General features: G+C 43.8%; 1 protein-coding gene across 2 annotated transcripts in view; it reads right to left on the bottom strand.

Annotated features, from left to right (window-relative positions):
- LOC137620623 (sarcosine dehydrogenase, mitochondrial-like) overlaps nt 1–19,784 on the bottom strand; it is a 52,430-nt gene that overhangs the window by 8,797 nt on the left and 23,849 nt on the right. For both annotated transcript variants that reach the window (XM_068350918.1, XM_068350919.1), the window contains exons 11-14: nt 6,854–7,077; nt 2,203–2,367; nt 1,613–1,851; nt 393–561 (exon numbers count right to left, since the gene is read on the bottom strand). In XM_068350918.1, the coding sequence (XP_068207019.1) occupies nt 393–561; nt 1,613–1,851; nt 2,203–2,367; nt 6,854–7,077 (797 nt within the window). The remainder of the gene's footprint in view (nt 1–392; nt 562–1,612; nt 1,852–2,202; nt 2,368–6,853; nt 7,078–19,784) is intronic.

The following is a 19,784-nucleotide window of genomic DNA, read 5'->3' as shown; positions in this document are numbered from 1 at the left end:
CTTTCCCACCACCATGAATTCAGTTTTGTTCTCATTTAGTTTTAGTTGTTTAAATGTCATCCATTCTCTAACACTATCAAGGATTCGGTTTAGAGTTTCAGTAGTGTCATGTATATCATTTATGGAGAAGTACAATTGTGTTTGTGTGTCATCTGCAAATAGTTTAAACTTCACGCCATGCCTTTGTAGTATTTTCAATAGACCAATAGTATAGATGCAGAATAAGATTAGGCCAAGTATACTCCCCTGGGGTATCCCTCTGTTTAAGGGTTCATATGATGAATAAGAGTTTCCAATTTGTACACAGTAATTTCTACCAATTAAGTAGTCTTTTAGGTATTCGAAGGCTTGATCTACAATGCTTGTAAATATAATCAAAGCCAAATACTTACTTTGGTGCTTCCAGGATTAGCCGTGATTTTGTAATTCCATTGGCAGCCTGCTGCATCAGTGCTATTTTACCCAAGAAGTCTCTATCTGATTTGAGGTCTTCTGGTGACCAGATCCCAGCTTCTAAAGGCGAATCATTAGCCCTCATGTCCTTCTGCCAGCTGGGAATGCCTGAGAATGATGTAGAGAAGGTTTTACGGATTAATCTTGTTTTTCTTGATTTTTGTTAGTCATTTAGCAAAAATTTAATACATGTGAAGGCTAAATGCACATGGTAAGGAATTTAAACGTCAAAGGTATATGAAATGTGTCTAGTTTAAGGGTGCATCTATACAACTGGGCAGTGTCCTTCAGGCAAACATAGTTACTATAAAACAACGCCGAGCAGTAATGAGCATGGATGATATTAGAAGTGAGAACGCGACAAGCAAACAACCTCGCTCCCGAGTTAGAGAGTTTGTAGTTTGGGCAAGGAATTACAACACTAGCAGGCACGCCATTCCAAAAGAAATGTTAAACTGGAGGTTGATTTTGGTTTTGTACCACAAAAATTTTATCTTTATGGTTTATCTGTTCAGTAAATGGTTGTACCTTCTCTAAAAAGATTCCAAATGTATTCGGGTCTATTCTTGCTGTTTATGTAAAATCCTTTAAAGTGTTGCCAATATAATGCAGTGGTGTCTTTTTTTCTTTCTTTCTATTTTCATTTTGATGTTGCTGCTCACCATGACAACGATATGGTATCTGACTGCACTGGACTAGAATAACTAACAAACTTTGACCTCAAAATTTCTAAGTATCTGTGTGTAGGTTTTCAACTTTGCCTGCAGTCTTTGCATGGTGAACAAGTAGAGACCATGGGGCTAAGCAAGATCTGATAGTACTGTTTGTTGCCAGATCCATGCATTTAGTTTTTATGTTTCTGACATCATCGTTGCTCATTCCTGCCATTCACTGTGATCTGGTAACGATGTTTTTGTCAGACAGTGCCCAGTATTTTTGGTGAAGACCAAAATTTTTTTAGGGTAATTTGATTTTTTTTTTGACAAAATATCAGAACTAATTTTTGATAAATGTAAAGATGTAAATAATAATAGTAATGAAATAAGAATTATGAATATAGCACTTTATAGCTGGTTAGAATGGAAAATTTACTTTATAGACATTGTTACAGTGCAGCATAATGATTTGAAAGTCTGCCGAGAAATAATCAGAGCTTCACCTCTCTCTAACTGAAGGACATTGAATGCTCTGTATCCTGCATTACGCAATCCTATTGGTGTTCCTTCAGTTATGAGGACTTCATAGAGGCTAACGAGATCCTCTACTGGTACATGTAGTTCCCACGTTTCAGGACCATACCTGCAGACTCTGAAGACTGTGTCGTCTAGTTTACAAAGGCAGTGGGTATTCACAGGAATATTTCCTCCAGTTATTCTTGCTGATTCCAGAACCCTAAGACTTAGGAGTAAATTATAATAATGAAATGGATTGGAGATGAGTGTTGAGCACTTGGGTCCTAAAGACAACCTTAGTAATCATTATCATTAAATTTGGAAATTTAGTCATTAATATTATAATTTTTTTTCATTATTTCAGTAGAAATTATTCAAGTGGGGCCTCTTTGAAATTTTTACATTTTAACCTACAGTTGATAGTTACAGGTATAACTTCTTTTGATATGTTGAGATAGTTTAAGAAATGGAATGAAATATTATAGACACTGAATTAAAAAGTCCTTTCAAATTGTACTGATATTGTAGGGATATGTAAAAGTTCTGAACAAAATGTCCTTAAGAGTTTAACCTCTACCTCAAAGGGCCTACAAGTAGAAGACATGCCAGTTCACTTGTTAAGGTCTCAAAGGTGACATGAAGTCCTTTATCCAAACACATATCCCGTAGGAGCCTTCGAACATAGGGTCCAAATCCGCTGTCACATTGAATTGTATACTCAAAACTGCTTTCGCAAGGCAATCTGAAACATAATGTGATTATTTTCAACATCAAGCTTTCTGTTTTACTGAGCATTTCAAGTTTTTGTTGTCATATGAGCGTTTCTGGCATCTCTGCAAATTATCTTGACAAAGTTTTCACGTATCCACCTGTATTTGTAGCTTAATTGATGTTACAATATACATTTAATACATAATACTGCCTAAGTGAGCATGCATAACTTCAATTTTACGCACACATATGTAGTATTTATAAGTGGAATTCATGGTGTCAAGATGGTAAAAAATGCCAGGAAGCATGTTCATGGGTTTACCACCTTTTTTAATTTTGTACCGGCCAACTTTGGTGATGAAGCCGAGAACTTTTATACAGTACTCACTACTGGTTGAAATAGTATCACTATTAGAAATTTAAATGTAGCTTCAATTTTACCATCAATGATGCCTAATGCTCAGAAATATCAGTAAGATGGTGTTTGCTTTTGCAGACAATTGGTCTTCGACTAACTGCTTGCAAGTGCTTTACCCGGCACAAACACTGATCACAGAGATGAGCTTTGGCTCTTTCCTCCTCAGCTACATGGTGTTGGGTCATAAATCACGTGGCAATCCAAGTATTGAAGCAGGAACTTGATCCAAGTCGGGATGACTTGCCGGTAATCCATTAAATTTACTGCCTAACTAGCGCTCTGTTCCTTATCCACACACTCTCAACCACTTGCATCACACCCTCCAGCTACTACTTCACTACTCTAAACATATTCCTACACACTTGAACTCGTGCTCCTTTACTCAAATCTATACACGTCTTCCTAGGTTGCGGGTTACTCAACAAGAAGGCCACTTTGCTGTTCCTTTCCTAATTTTCGTCAACATCTCCCCCACATAGTTCACTCTTGACATTGGCTCTCCCTTGGGTCAGACCACATGCCCCTCTGATCTCATGATCATGTTACATTCTCATAAACATACCCACAACAATCATACACCAGTTAACATTGGTAACTACTCGATTACCAATGACATTCCTCAGCATTGCTGTCCATCTGTCATTCACCGAAGCAGGCTACTGTCACTCCCTGTACAATCCACTTGCTACCCCTTCCCCCTCTTCATGCCCTGCTTTGCTTGTGTCATCCTTTGCCCCTTAAGGCATGGATCTATCATCCTGTCTTGATCTTGGCGACATGTTTTACTGAATAATGCCTCCATTTGAATGGTATCCTCTCTCTCAGGTATGGGCATGATTTTCCTGTTGTGATTCTCAATCATTCCACCTTGAGAGTTTCAGAGAGGGGCAATGTTTTCCACCAACACTTCATCTTCTGGCTTCCTTTCTAGTAACAGTCCATCTATTATACCACCAGTTTCAAATGCTGTCCCCAACTGCAGCTCTCTCCAGATTGCCACTCTGCTTTGCCCACAATAAATCATGGTGAAATACAAACTTCACCAGTAATTTGTTAAATCCACAGCCAGTCTCGTTTAAGTTGTTTCTACCCAAATCTCTCCACATCTATCACAGCCTCTGACCAGTTTCCGTACAGCTTCACACGTGATGCCAGAGTAGATATTTTTGTTAGGAAGATGGTCCCATATGGTGCATCTAATACATCTCCAGGAGACCCTGTTCTGCAGTACAACACACCCTAGCTTTTTTGTCTGCAGACTCCTCAGGCTCCTCCAACCATGCCCTCTTTAACTTGGTTAGTGCATTTGCCTTGTTATTTTCTGAGAGTACAAATGAGACATAATTTCAAATGGAATTTCTTAGTTAATTCTTCAAAGATTCTCAATCAAGGCTTTGATACCTTTTGAAGCCCCTGTTGTACATAGCCTTTCACCAACTGAGCGTTGTGGCCGAGTCCATTCAAAGCTCAAAGTTGCACAATCCCAATTTCAACGTTAGGTTAATGACCTTCTGCACCACATCCAACTCTGCCATGTAGGTATGATTGCAATGATTCCTTTTCCTCAAATATACTCTACTGTACTTCCATTGTTACTGCTGTCACCAAACTAACAGCATCACACCACACTACCCCCGTTTCCCTATTTGGCACATATCGCATCCCTTTTACTGAATCCTCATTCTTGGCCCTCCCCATACTTCACTGATCATTGCCATTGACTTCTCCCCAATCCTATCCTCCCATTTCATTCCCTCGGCTCCTTTTATGTAGCAACATTCTGTTCTAAGCCATCAAGCAATGTGGCAATAACCTACCAACCTAACCCATACTGGGAACAACTCCCTACTGCCTAGGCTGTCATGAACTTCCAGAACTTCATTCCATTGTCAGACAAATCTCCCTGCATTGTCCTTATTCAACCTCTGTCCCAGAGCTGCTCTGCGGTTCAAGGGCTATGGTGGTTTTGCGGTTAGCCTAAAACTCCCTAGATGTTTCGTTACTATTTCCGCTGTCACCAAGTTTTGTCAACCGGAATATCCTCAATGTTGGAGTTGGTATCTGACTTCACTTTTCTTTGCCAGGACCATCTCAAGGACTACTGCCATAGTAGGTGGTGCAGGGTCCAGACATTGTTAGACAATAAGCTTTACCCTTGTACTTCATCATCTGATGTTTTCTCAGCTTTTTGGATATATGGAGCTACAGGTAGGCTCACTTCAAGTCAACAATGGCAGTGGCCTTCGTCATCTATCTCCACTGTGGGGTTTCCCCACACACACACATCCATGACATTATTACTAGTATGACACCACATTATTATTCACTTTTTTATTCCTTTCCCCATGACTCCTGTATCCCATCTGGAATCCATCCATCGATCAATCAGCCTATCACATTTCTCTTTCATGCCTCCTTCCAGTGGATGTTCATAGCAGCTCTCTTTATTTGAGGAAGTACTGTACCATCCAATGCTGTCCATGTAATTCAGCACGGATATCCAGTTCTTTGATTGTTAAAAGGACAGGTTAATGCCTGCCATCCATGCATTTTCTTTTTAAATTAATCGCACACATAGCCCATACAAACCTCACTCCATCCTCACGTATGGTTACAGCCCCAATTGGTCAATCACATCCATCCCCATCACAACTTCCACTCCAGCGATGATGCTGTCTGCTACAATGGCATTCACTCACACTAGCTTCCCATGCACCCTCGAGTCTACCTCACTTGCATCCCTGTAACTAACCTCCCTGCCTTCCAATGCCCCCCACTTCTCTTCCCTCAGCCTCAACCTCAACTAGTGGTAGAGAGCTAGGAAGCGTCTTTACTTATCTGAAAGGGTGGCTAAAGGTACACAAGTCTTCTTATGGTCATTTTCCCCTGGTGCATCATAGCGATATGTCTATTATCTCATCACACCAGTAGCACATTTCAGTTGGCTTTAGTTCCATGCACTCTCCCCATATAAGGACATCGACATCTAAAGAAATGACCCCTAAATGTAGGAGCCTCTCCCCATCCACCAACTCGGTCATCACTCCAGTCAGCATGCCAGCTCTTTGGCTGGACTACAACCACTCCTTTAGTAGCCACTGCAGCAATATGTGGTGTGTTTTAAGACACCCTTGTCCTAGTTTTCGTCACCCTTTCATGGGCATAGTCTCAAAAATGGGTGCTGGGTGTGTCTGTGCTGAGTTTTATATACCCATGGAAGTGATTAATTTGACTGATCATAATCGTAGAATACGTAATTTTTAGTTTCATTTACGTTCCTCTGGTCTTTCGAAATCCAAGTATTGATTTATCTCATAGTAATTTGTTGCTGTCAATCTTTCCAAAGACATTAAGCAGGAACATCGGATGTCTGCTTTCTACATACAGCTGATGCCCTTGCCCTTCATAATGGGATAGATAAGAACCTCATTGTTACAGGATAGCATATATTTGCCAATAAAAATGTTATCAAGATTTTATTGGACATCCACACATGAATGTCAACTTAGCAGTTGTCTTTAACCATATGCCTTGTACCCTGCTAGTATGGCCAATCACAAGGTTTTGTTGGTGCAAACATCCACTTGCCACTCACTCGATCTCAGCTTTGCCATCTGCCTATATGTAACACTGAACTCAATTTAAAGGCTCAGACAACAGTGTCTTCATGACACCATACTTTATTTCAATTTGTATTTGATAGTATCCAAAGTTTACTCTGGTCAAAACTACTGTGTAAAATTTTATACACTGCAGGTATCATCTGTACAGTAATAATGATTCCAATTGTTTGAAAAAAAAAAACTGCTTTCAATCCCCATCACTACATTGAACTACCCATCTTAATAGCTCACTTGGCTCCAGTGCCTCTCTTCAGCCTTGAATAATCATGTACAGGGTTCAGACCATACCCTGGCCCATCTCACCACAGCATACGTACTACCATCCATCAAACTTCTACAAACCCCCTAATTGGTTTTTTCTTCTTCAACACTCTTTAAGTTATTTCAAACTAACTATAAAGATAGACTGTGATGTGAGCCAGATATTGCCTTTCAAATATCACAGGCAATCTAATAAGGATTAGCAATTCACTGACCTTGTACTTTCATCTTGACTGAAGACTATAACATTAGCCTCAACACCAGCATTCTTATTGAGGACTAGTGAGTTCGAAATATTTCCCCCTTTCTTCTCGATGTCCTCCAAGAACAACCACGCCACCGCTTTCTCTGCATCTTTGCCAGTTAGTCCCATTTTTCCAGAGGATGTCCGGTTTATGATGGCTGATGTCGTTTTCATTGCCTCATATTCTGACCTTATCTGTTGGTTGTATACTGTTCATACTATTGGTACAACTTATCAATTACTTAAAGGTTTTTCTGGGTCGACCTGTGACGTCCGGCGAAAAAGTCCTTCTTTGTACTTTTTCTGATATAAATCTTCCAAATATACCAGAGAAAATTAAAAGCATGGAATGCAGAGGTTACAACCCTCGCGCGAGCACCTTGTTGGTGTCGTATATCTAAAAAGGGCGTTTGTAAAACACTATTCACAGGCTGTCTCCCATTTAGATAATCCCTTCATCAAAGGGGGAGGGCCGTGACAGGCCCTAGAGAATACAGTTGGGATACCCTACCGACACCTACCACTCGCGCTCACCAGGTCATCCTTCTGTTTTGGACTTGACCGCAAAGTTGATAAGATTTTTGCCCAGTGTTTTTCGAAGTGATTGTCGTTAATTCAACATGACTGACGTTGATACTTCACCCTTACCAATGTTAAGTACCATAGTTTGTTTTGGCAGCTTTTGACAGTACCGGGCATTTGTTCTGTTTCCAATATGGTGGTTTTTAGTTTTGGAAGCGATTGTCCGGCCGAGGTATCGGCAGCCATTTTGGGTTATGTTCGCTTCGGTAAATATTCTAGTTAATTTTGCCCATCTGGTACTCTGTCATCTAGGTTATATCACTTACATTTTATGGCCTTTTAGTGTTATCATTAATTTTTACTATGGTATTTATTTGCTTGCAAGTCCAATTTGGACCTACGAAGAATAGCGAATTAAAGTTTAGCGATTTAGTCTGTTAGTTTGTACTCGCCTCAGAGGCTTCGATTTAGACTATATCCATGTTTATTTGTTACGTTGTCGTTATTCTTCGTTCTTGGTTATTACTAAGAAAAGCAATCAATTTTATTAATGTTCTTGTTTTATTGTGTGATGTTAGTTTTTTTTTATTATGTAACCTTGAGAGCGAAAACAGAGACTGCTCGTTCCCTGTTCTACAGATATGAGTTATCCCTTCTCTCGTTTTCTTTGTTAGCTCGAGTAAGAGAGGTGAATTTCCCGTTCTCCGTTTTTATACGATCACGAGTTATTCAGGCCTCCTCTTAGTATCAGAGTTGATGATAGTACGTTTAATATTATAAACGTTTTTATTGATGTGGTTACTGTTAATATAGCTAACACTATTAATAGGTACGTTAGTGTATGAGTCATTAATTGGGGTCGTTTTATACCGACACCCTTAGCTCCGTGAGTTATGCTTAGCTCCGCCTTGAGTTATGCTCCGCTATATGGATACTCATTGGGTGAGAACTAGTTAACGTTCAGGAGCAGATTTTTGGAGTGCAACGGTGAAATCCGGCACTCGGACTCCGGCTGAAGCCTTTTACACACGAACCTTTGTCATGTTTGATCATAATTACACCGTTACGGCCGGCTTCACGGGAGATAACACAATCATTCATTGAGGTTAATGTTATCGTACCGGGAACGGTCACGATATCACGGTGACGGGCCTTTGCTACCGGATCTCCGGTACAAACAGAGATCAAGCAGACGGCCAGAACCGGAGTTAACAATGTGATACCGATGAAGACTTCACAGTTTCATTATTACGGTCCCTTTTTCATCGAATCTCCGGCTTCACTGGAGATAACACAAACATTCAGTATTAGAGAATGTTATCGTACCGCTGAGGATCACGTTTTCACGATGACGGACCTTTGTCACTGGTTCTCCGTTACAAACAGAGATCAATCAGACGATCAGAATCAGGGTATGAACCCTTTTTCATGAATAATCACAATATCGTTATTACGATCCTTTTCATCGAATCTCCGGCTTAACCGGATATCGTACAGGCGATCAGCATTGAGGTTAATATTAGTTTTCCTCTGGTGTTCACGTTGTCACTATGACGGACCTTTGTACCGGGGATTGTTACCGGAGCTCTGGTACAGACAGAGATCACTCAGACCACGGGTGGCCAATCTCTTGTTTTTGCTGTAAAGGAAAGGATTTAACATGAATACAAAGTAAACTGTACTTACTTTAATGACACTTTGAATTTGCGTTGGTAATATTCATTAGTTATTCTTGAAAGTCCAAATAAAAATATATGAACATAACTATGCCTATATTTATGCATATATTTAATTCTAACTATGTATAAATATGGATAAATATCCATACAACATCGTGTTCAAATAGAAATAAATTGATTATGCCTATATTTATGCATTTTCAATTCTAACTATGCCTAAATATGAATAAATATCCATACAACATAGTGTTCAAATAGAAATAAATTGATTGTGCTTATATTTGTGCATATTCAATTCTAACTATACCTAAATATAAATAAATATTCATACAACATCGTGTTCAAATAGAAATAAATTGATTATGCATATATTTATGCATATTCAATTCTAACTATGCCTAAATATGAATAAATATCCATACAACATAGTGTTCAAATAGAAATAAGTTTCCACTCAGTACTGGGAACCAAACGTTGGCCCCTTCTAATGAAGGGCCGGGTCGAGACTAACCATGCCATGAGAGGCTATCTACTGTTCCTTGAAACTCTGGTCAGTGAACAGATGAATCAATAGAATACTAATAGCCAGTAAATAATGTTAGACCCGGTTCTGAACGTCTGAGTCAGGGGTGGCCAACCTGTGGCGGATGCGCCAACAGTGTCACATTTCATGAATACAAGTGTCGAACTATACCACAAAAGATAGTACATTAAATGATTTTTCTTTAAAATTGATTTTTATGAGTTATACAGCTGATCCCAGCCTGTGAATAGGATCACTAACCAAAGTTCAAGGAACATCCAGACTTATGTCCCCTTTCTTTTACAGAAGGTTCGCCTACATGGTTCCCGTCAGGATGATGATGAATCTCTCTGGCCTGCAAGAGAGGCTCTCCGCCCTTGGTTATCAAGGTTGGGAAGAAATGCTCCATCTAGAGGTCCCTATCTCCTCAGAGTGTCCTCTCTAAGGTTGGACGACGACCCCATGGACGGGCAGGTAGGTGGGGATGAATTTTGAGCCTTCAGCTTTGCAATTACCTATGTCACCGACCTAGGACCCTTAATGGATCCTGATGTTCATGTTACCCTGCATAAACCGTGACTGCTAAAAGCAACACATTCTAGGGAAAACCAAGGGGCTATGACGGAGCTCAAAAGTATGGTAGTGAGTCGGATCCGTTCAGGAACTCAGAAGTTTCCCCCTACAGCCCCAGGCATATCGAAGTAACCTCCTTCGATAAAAACAACGCATAGAGATTTGCCTTACATGTTCCATATATAGATGGTACCATAAATCTGGATGGCATAGACGTTCTCCCTCTGGGGGACCTAGAATTTACTCCCAGGTACTAGAATTCCCGTTCAACGGATTCGTTCGATTGAAAGAGATTGCCTTGGTTAGGTTAGACAAGGTACCGAAGGTAACAGTATTATTTCCTAAAGGGCAGGCCCGATCTGTCTGGACCAGGATGTTGTCAGTCTGGGGGGTACGATAATTCCAAGATCTGCCCTTCCAATTCGACCTACACGTTTGATGGTCTGATCGGGTTAGTTGTGGGAAATACGTTCTGTCTGAGGCCTCTATCAGACAGGAATCGATAGTCGGTTACCCACTCGTCATCACAGCCTCCCTCTGATTCGACGTCTATGCATCCAAATCCCCCTCATCAGGTGGTCTACCTCACTGATTCACCAGGTACACAGCCCAACCCCGTTGGGATGTTTTACCTGCATACAGCCCTAGATCCGAACCCTCAGGCTCCTCTCGTGGACACCAGAGAGGAAGCTACAGGAGTAGAAGACAGTCTCGACATCGAGACGGACCTAGAAAAAAGGGGGCTCGGAGAAGGAAAGTACCTAGATTCACCCCCTCACAACGCGGTGGTCCCGGTAGGGGGTAGACTTTACCACTTTTGAGACCATTGGACCTAAGGTCTGTGGGCTCATAGCATAATCTCTAAAGGTTTGAGGTGAAAATGGCCACAAGGTCCTCCTCCTCCACCAGTGACCTTCTCCCAGAAATCCACTCCCATCCTGGAAGAGTACACCACAGGGTTACTCAAGAAGAAGCAATCAAACGGGATCGATCACTGAAGTTCCAAAGCCACCTGTTCACAATTCCGAAAAGGCTTGGCGGCATTGAGAGTGGACCTGGACTTGTCAAGCTAAACTCTTACATTCTCTGCGACAAGTTCCGGATGTTGACTATCTCTCAGGTACGGACCTTACTTCCCTGTAGGACCGTCACCACCTCTGTCGATCTTACCGACGACTATTATCTTGCGCCTTTAGCTCGAAACTTCTCTTCTTATCTGGGTTTCCGCCTAAGCAGGAAAGCCTTTGTGTTCAAGACATGCCCTTTGGCCTCAACATTGATCCCAGGATATTCACGAAACTGGGAGAGAGAGTGTTAGAACAACTCAGGAACCAAGAAATACAGATCATTGCTTATCTGGCCGGTTGGCTCATTTGGGCCCGGCCGGTCATAGAAGGCAACAGAGCTACGAAGGAATTATTTCAATTTCTCGACAACCTGTGATTTCGGGTCAATCTCCAAAAAATCTCGCCTGCAACCATCAGTCCGCTTAGAATGGTTAGCCATTCAGTGGGACCTTTCGAAGCACACGTTGTCTCTCCCTTCCAAAAGGTAAGAGGAATAGTTTCCAAGATCAAAAAAAAATTTTCTCAAACACAAACAGGTGTCTGAAGAGCCTTAGAAAGTATCCTCGGACTTTTCCAATTCACTTCAGTAACAGATCTAATAAAAGCCAAACTCAAAGACATCAATTGAGTTTGGAGAAAGAGAGCTACAGTACCTATAAGAGACATGGTCTCGAAGGTCCCCTCTGTCTTGAAAATGAGACTACGCCCATGGTCCGAACCGAAGGACCTCTCCAAATCGGTTCCTCTACAATTCCCACCTCCACAAGTGACATTCCATACAGCCGCGTCTCTAAGTGGATGGGGGGGATTACTCCGAACATCAGATGTTTCAGGTTCTTGGTCACTCTCCATGAAACAGTCCCATATCATTGTTCTCAAAGCCATGGCAGTGTTCTTGACCCTGAAGAGAGACTCTCCTCCGAGGTCGACCCACATCAGAGTAGTGTCAGACAGCACAGACGCAGTACACTACGTCAACAGGGGAGGATCCAAGTCACCCAACCTGAATCAGATCCTGGTCACTATCTTCGACTGGGCAACAGAAGAGAACTGGTTCCTGTCAGCACCTCACCTAGCGGGAGGCCAGAATGTGAGAGCGGACTCACTATCCAGGACGGATCCACTGGAGTCAGAATGGTCTCTAGACATAATTTCATTCCGGTGGATACTCAGGCTCGTTCCAGGCCTCCAGGTAGATCTATTCGCAACTCAGATGAATCACTAACTTCCTTGTTATGTGACCCCAACCCTGGACCCTCGGGCTTATGCCATGGACGCATTACCCCGGGATTGGAACCATTAGAAGAAGATTTCCCTATCTCCCCCAGGGAATCTTCTAAAAACTTTTACACAAACTACGCTCCTTCCGGGGCGCAGTGGCTTTAGTACCACCTCACTGGCCAAGAACAGTTGGTTTCCTCTCCTCCTCGAGTTGAAACTCAGTCCCATCCGGATCCCGTTCCTCAAACTGACCCGAGTATCCAAACTCACTGTGTCAGATTACTCAAAGATAGCCAAAACTCTAACTTTGTGGACTACAGGAAGTTGGCAGCTCGTAGAGATGCGAACATTGAACCGGAAACGATCTCTTCATCGAATGGGACAAAAAAGGGACTCGACAATTCGCCAATATGATTCGGCCGTTAACAACTAGTAGGTCCCCTAAGAGTGCAGACCATACTCGTATGTCCCCGCATTTAGCCATCTCTTTCTTGAGGTTCCTATTTGACAAAGGCCTAACAGTTAGCACTTTAACCACCATCAAGTCAGCTTTGAAGAAGATCTACCTTGTAGGGTTCAACATTAACCTAGCTGATTCCTATTTCTCATCAACCCCAAAAACATGTGCTAGGCTTCGACCTTCGGTTCGGCCACAAAAGGACTCTTGGTCTCTGAACGGTGTTCTCAAACTTGCGATGGACACGGACAATGAATCCTGCTCTTATATCACTCTTCTTAGGAAGACTTTATTTCTAACGGCTATGGCCTCAGGTGATGGAACATCAGAACTAGCAGCTCTCACGAAACCCGGAAAACATAGATTTCCTCCCTTCAGCCGAAGTACTCCTTTTCCAGACAAAGCTTCCCTAGCTAAAAAATGAGGATCCGCAAAATAGGTGCTCCTCTCGGAAGATTATTCTTCATCCCCAGGATTTTTCTCCGTGTACAGTCACACTCTCAAGCCCCTTTTTAGCTAGAACTGCCACCCGCTCGTCTGGCCCCTTGGTTATCAGGGAACAAGGAGGTACTATTTCCATTCACGGTATCAGGCAACAAATCCTCTACTTCATTAAACATACTAATCCGGAATCATTTCCCCAGGCTCATGATATACGGACAGTAAATGCCTCCAACAATGACTTCCAGAACAGGGACTTTGATGATTTTAAAAAATATACGGGTTGGAAATCCCCTATGGTTGTCAAACGCCAATATCTAAAGATCTTACAGGCCCTTAAATACCCGACGATGGCAGAGGGGAGCCTTATCTCTCCCCATTAATCTCCTCTTCTTCCTTTCTTCCATCTCTTCTCTTCTCCCTCCTACCCACCACTCACACCACGTCGCCGCTCTCCTTGGTAGTTCGTTAGCCCTATGATATTTGCCATGTTTAATTCCTATGGTTTAACTGTTATTGTAGTTACCGTTCCTTTAATGTTTAGATATACTTAGACATGTAAGGTTTGATGACTTTTGCGATTCGACACTCAGTTGGTTCCTTGTCGTCATTATTATTTAACCTTACGTTCCCTATGTCATTTGGCTGGTTGGTAATTGGACGATTACTTTATTATATCATAGTATTGTCGTACATGGTGATTGTATTCTCCTCATTATGTTATTATTTTATTGGGCTTGGAAGGCATTCTCTGGTACCTTTTCGCCGGACGTCACAGGTCGACCCAGAAAAGGGATTTTGACGAAGGAAAAATCTATTTCTGGGGAGAGACCTGTGACGCCCGGCGAAACCCTTCCCGATTATTTTTGTACGGACCCACCCTTTTCCTTGCCAAGCCATATGTTCTTGCAGAAGGATGACCTGGTGAGCGCGAGTGGTAGGTGTCGGTAGGGTATCTCAACTGTATTCTCTAGGGCCTGTCACGGCCCTCCCCCTTTGATGAAGGGATTATCTAAATGGGAGACAGCCTGTGAATAGTGTTTTACAAACGCCCTTTCTGGGTCGAACCTGTGGCGCCGGGCGGAAAAGTCCTTCTTGTATACCTTTTCTGATAAAAACCTTCCAATTATACCAGAGAAAGATAAAAGCATGGAATGCTGAGGTTACAACCCTCGCGCGAGCACCTTTTGGGTGTCGTGTATAAAGCAAAGGCGCGTGAAATCCACTATTCACAGGTTGTCTTCCATTTAGTTAATTCCTTCGCCAAAGGGATGGGCCGATACAGAGGCCCTAGACACATCTCCATCGCCGCACCACCCACGCCACGACGCGAGCGCCATCTGAACTACATCCTTCTTTTTGGAATTCAAAAGTGTTGAATGTTTTCGTTGTGCTCTCGGTCTTTTTTATCTATCGTGGATTTATTTTGTCATGTCCGAAGCTCCATCTTCACACATTCCAATGTTAAGTACCATAGTTTGTTTTGACAGTATTTTATTGTACCGGGCTTGTGTTTTATATCCAGTATAGTCTGTTTTATTATCCCCGTCTGGCCGTTCATGGCGGCCATTGTTTGTTCACTTGTTGGGGAATTCATCTTTATCTGCCCGTTTAGTACTCTGTCACTTAGGTTCTTGGTTAAGTCCCTGGCCTTATGCCTTTAGAACCGTTATTATTTTTATTTTTATTTTTTTGCTCATGGTACTTTTTGCAAGTAAGTCCAGCCTACGATCGAGATAGCGATTTAGCTTTGTTTTTGTTTAGTAACCGCCCGAGGCGTTCGTCACTCGACTCGGTTAAAGGAACAGTGCTATTTATTTTAAGTTTTAACGGATGCTATTCTTCGATCGTAGTATTATATGGATGTACATTTTTATTTTATACGTTTATAATAGTGTTTTGTGATTTTTAGTCCTGTTTTTGTGTCCAAGAGAGCGAGAGATTGGGGTCCCCGTTTTCTGTTCGCAGTCACGAGTTACCCCTTTCTCTCGTTTTCTTTCTTAGCTCCGGTGGGGGAGCGGATTTCCCGTTTTCCGTTTTGTGCGGTCAGCGGGTTCTCCCTCCCTCACCTCTCCCCCTCTGGGTGGATGATAACTTACGAGTTATTTATTTTTTCGTGACTTTTCAATTGTTAGCGTTATTTTGGTCCGTGTTTCGCCCTCTCCCCGTTACGGCTCGGGAGTAGTTATGAACGTTATCCACTCCGCCTTGAGTTATACTCCGCCACGAGGGATTCTCAATAACTTTCGTTCTATTGTTATATTTATATTGTTTACTACATGGGACGGGCTTCATATTGTTTAGATAAGACCCTCCGGTGGCCCTTACTTCGGTCTCAGGCCACGGCCATATCCACAATAGCCTTTGTTATTACAACTGTGTTGTTATTCACAATAATTATTCAGGACCTTTCTTCTCCCTCCGGCCTCACCGGAGATCGTAAATACGCTTTACTATAATCTAAGCTTTAGTCTTTAGCTACGACTTAGCTTTTTATCTTTCACAATTGAATTATTAGCCACAATTGAATTATTCAGGGCATCTCATTATCCTCCGGCGTCACCGGAGGTCGCCCAAACACTTAACACTTAAAGTTGCCTTAGCTAATTAGCTAAGGCTCCTTTATTCAGGACATTTCATTACGATCCGGCCTCACCGGAGCTCCGGCTTCACCGGAGGTCGCCCATACACTTCACACTTATATTTGCCTTGCCTTTAGCTAAGGCTGGTGTTTGTATTTATTTTAAGGGCATGTCACTGCTTCCCCGACCCTTGGAGGTCGGCGGATTACTTTAAGCTTATTATCCTTATGTCATTAACAGAATTGGGTGCATTACAAATATACAGACAATTGAATTTTAAAGTGCCAACAATGGTATGGGGCAGTATCAACTTAAAGTTAATAGTTAGTTGTTTGGTCAAGGCAATATGGGTGCTTAGGTAATTCAGTGAGTGCCAGAACTCTAAAATAATAGGTTTTTATCCCTTATCAGAGTTTCAAGCATCACCAGACTCATGTCTCCTTTCTTTTACAGAAGGCCCGTTGTACTGCTGAAGGATGCTCTGCCTCGTTCAGCGACCCCGTTGGGCATGACCTCTGCCGGTCTCATGCCCACTGCTCCATTCCCTTTATCCAGGAACCGGGACAGGCCCAATACCCAGTGTGGTTCCCGGATTTGTGCTCGTTCTGCTACGAGTTGTCGTCAGTTCTGCTGAATGATGATGTAAGTGGGTTTTCCCTTTGTTCCTTATTTCTCGTTGGCAGACACTAATATAGACATGAATATGATATACACAGTATATTTAGGAGGGCAAACCCCCTCCTCCATCACTAATCACTGCAAATCTTACAGGCCGATGATGTCTCTCTTCGGTCAGCAAGGGCTACTCTTCGGCCGTGGGTGTCGGGCTTTGGCAGGAATGCCCCGTCTGGCGCTCCCTATCTCCTCGATGGGGATATGGCCTCCCGTCTCTTCCCAGGCTCGACTACTGCTGCAGTCTCTCCTGACCTTGCTGCCCCTTTAATTGAAGAAGTCAGGGCTACCATTTCCGTGGAGGACGAAACCCTCGTACCAATGGACATGGCTGGTCTGGATATAGACGTAGAACCCAGGGACGAGCAGGTAAGTGGTGCCGAGTTGGTGGAAACCCTTTTCTCTCCTACTCCCTCTTCTACCTCTTCCTTTCTAGGTTTTGATAACTCTAAGGCTTCTCCTCGGGATCCCTCTGCCTCCGTACGACCCAAGGTGAAGCCACTTCGAACTTATAAGACTTCAGCTTTGCCAGTATCAACGTCACCGGTCCCCGGACCCTCGACAGCTCCTGATATCCATATTGCTCCTCGTAAAACCACTACTCCTAAGAAGTCTAAGTCTACCAAATCCAAGAAAAAACCAACGGGTGACTTTCAGGTACCCTGGGCCGATCTCCTCCCCATCCAACTGATCAAAGGATTGGTCAGGGATCAAGTTCAACATCACTCTGGTGCAATAACAGAGATTAAGGATATGATGGCTACTCTGATCCGCGCCGGAACTCAGTTCCCTCCCCCTTCTGCCCCAGACGCATCGAAGCTGCCGCCCTTCGATAAAAACAATCCTTGGCGGTTTGCTTTGCATGCTCCATTCGTAGATGGCTCCCTAACTCTGGAGGGCATGGGCACCCGCCCTCTAGAGGACCTGGAGTTCTATCCCCCTGGCCTAGCATTCCCGTTCAATGGTTTTGTACGGTTAAAGGAACATGCATTGGTCCGTATGGACAAGGTACCGAAGGAAACGGTCATATTTCCAAAAGAGCAGGCCCAGGCTATCTGGGCCAGAACACTATCAGAGTGGGGGTGTATTAACTCAAAGCTCACCCCTCACAAGGGTTCCTACACTATTTTTACGACAGCGGCCTCCATCTCTTTGCCGCTCATAGACAAAGTCACAGAGCTGACTATACAGGCCATCAAAGAAGGCTCTTCCATGCCGGCTCTCAAGGAGACGGACCCCACCTCTTTGCTTATTCCGGGTTCCTCGGCAGCCTGGGATGCTGCGGCCTCTACCTTCACGGTGGGGAAACTAGACCCGGACTGTGCCTCTACTCTTTTCTCTGAGAAGCTTCCCAGATTAATAGAGAGTCTTCTCAAAACTGAGTTCGAGACCCGTACTAGACTTGCTAGGTCCCTCCAATCCATCACCTCCATGGAGTCCCTTGCATCTCTTTACCCAGAGGAAACGCTGTTCAGAGTCGCCACAAAGAACCAGCTGCTATCCTACCAAATAGATCTCCATGACTTCTGGTCAGCACGGGTTAGTTGCAGGAAGTTCGTTCTGTCGGAGGCCACCATCAGGCATGAGCCGAACAGACTGATAGCTTCCTCCTGCTGGGGTAAGACCCTCTTCCCTCAGACCGAGGTGGATAAGGTTCTTCAGGACGCAGCGAGGGCAAACCAGAATTTGCAGGTAAGGTGGGGTCTCTCAGCCAAAAAGAGGTTCGAACCCCAGAGACACACATTCTTCAAGAAGAAGCTGAGGTTTAGTCCTTACAAAGCGGCCCGGGGTACCTCGTCCCCACAGCCTTCCGCGGCCTCGACTTCTCGACAACAGGCGCCTCCTCAGCAGGTAGTCTACCTCGCTGCTCCCCCTGGTACACAGCCCAACCCCTCTTGGATGCCCTCACCTGCATACAACCCTGCCTACGAACCCTCCGGTTCCTTTCGTGGATACCAAAGAGGGAGTTCCAGAGGTAGAGGACAGTTCCGCCAACGCGGCGGGCCCAGAGCAAGGGGTTCCCGTGGAGGGAGGGGCCCTAAGTTCACTCCCTCCCAATGATGTGATGCCGGTAGGAGGGAGACTTTATCACTTCCGGGATCATTGGACCTTCAGTCCATGGGCTCACAGCATAATATCAAGGGGCTTGGGTTGGAAATGGTCACAGGGATCCCCTCCTCCACCGGTGACCTTCTTCCAGAGACCCACTCCCATCCTGGAAGAGTACACTGCGGAGTTACTCAAGAAGAGAGCAATCAAGCGGGTTCGATCCCTGAAGTTCCAAGGCCGCCTGTTTACAGTCCCGAAGAAAGACTCGTCGGCGTTGAGGGTAGTTCTGGACTTGTCGAAGCTCAACTCTTACATCCTTTGCGACAAGTTCCGTATGCTGACTATCTCTCAGGTACGGACCTTACTTCCCCGTGGGGCCGTCACCACCTCTATCGATCTTACCGACGCCTATTATCATGTCCCAGTAGCTCGAAACTTCTCTCCTTATCTAGGCTTCCGTCTCGGCAAGAGAGCCTTCGCATTCAAAGTCATGCCCTTCGGTCTCAGCATTGCCCCCAGGGTATTCACGAAACTGGGGGAGACGGTGCTCGAGCAACTCAGACACCAAGGGATACAAATCGTCGCCTATCTGGACGATTGGCTCATTTGGGCCCAGTCGCACCAGGAATGCAAAAGAGCTACGTCGAAGGTACTCCATTTTCTCTCCAAACTGGGCTTCCAAGTCAACCTCCGGAAGTCCCGCCTACAACCATCAAGCCTCTTCGAATGGTTAGGCATCCGTTGGGACCTCTCAAAGCACAAGCTCTCCCTTCCTCCCAAGAAGGTGAGGGAGATAGCTTCCAAGGTCAGGAACTTTCTCAAACACAAACAGGTGTCCAGAAGAGCTTTAGAACGAGTCCTCGGCCTACTCCAGTTTGCCTCACTGACCGATCTCCTATTAAAAGCCAAACTCAAAGACATCAATCGAGTTTGGAGAAAGAGGGCGACAATACCTTTAAGAGACAAGACCTCGAAGATCCCCTCTGTCTTGAAAATGAGACTACGACCATGGTCCGATCGGAGGAACCTCTCCAAGTCAGTTCCTCTACAGTTCCCCTCTCCACAAGTGACAATTCATACCGACGCGTCTCTGAGTGGTTGGGGGGGTTACTCCCA

Source organism: Palaemon carinicauda, chromosome 27 (genome assembly GCF_036898095.1).
Source record: "Palaemon carinicauda isolate YSFRI2023 chromosome 27, ASM3689809v2, whole genome shotgun sequence".
Taxonomy (NCBI): domain Eukaryota; kingdom Metazoa; phylum Arthropoda; class Malacostraca; order Decapoda; family Palaemonidae; genus Palaemon; species Palaemon carinicauda.
The sequence above is the reverse complement of the archived record's forward strand: the minus strand, read 5'-3'. Positions and strand labels throughout refer to the sequence as shown.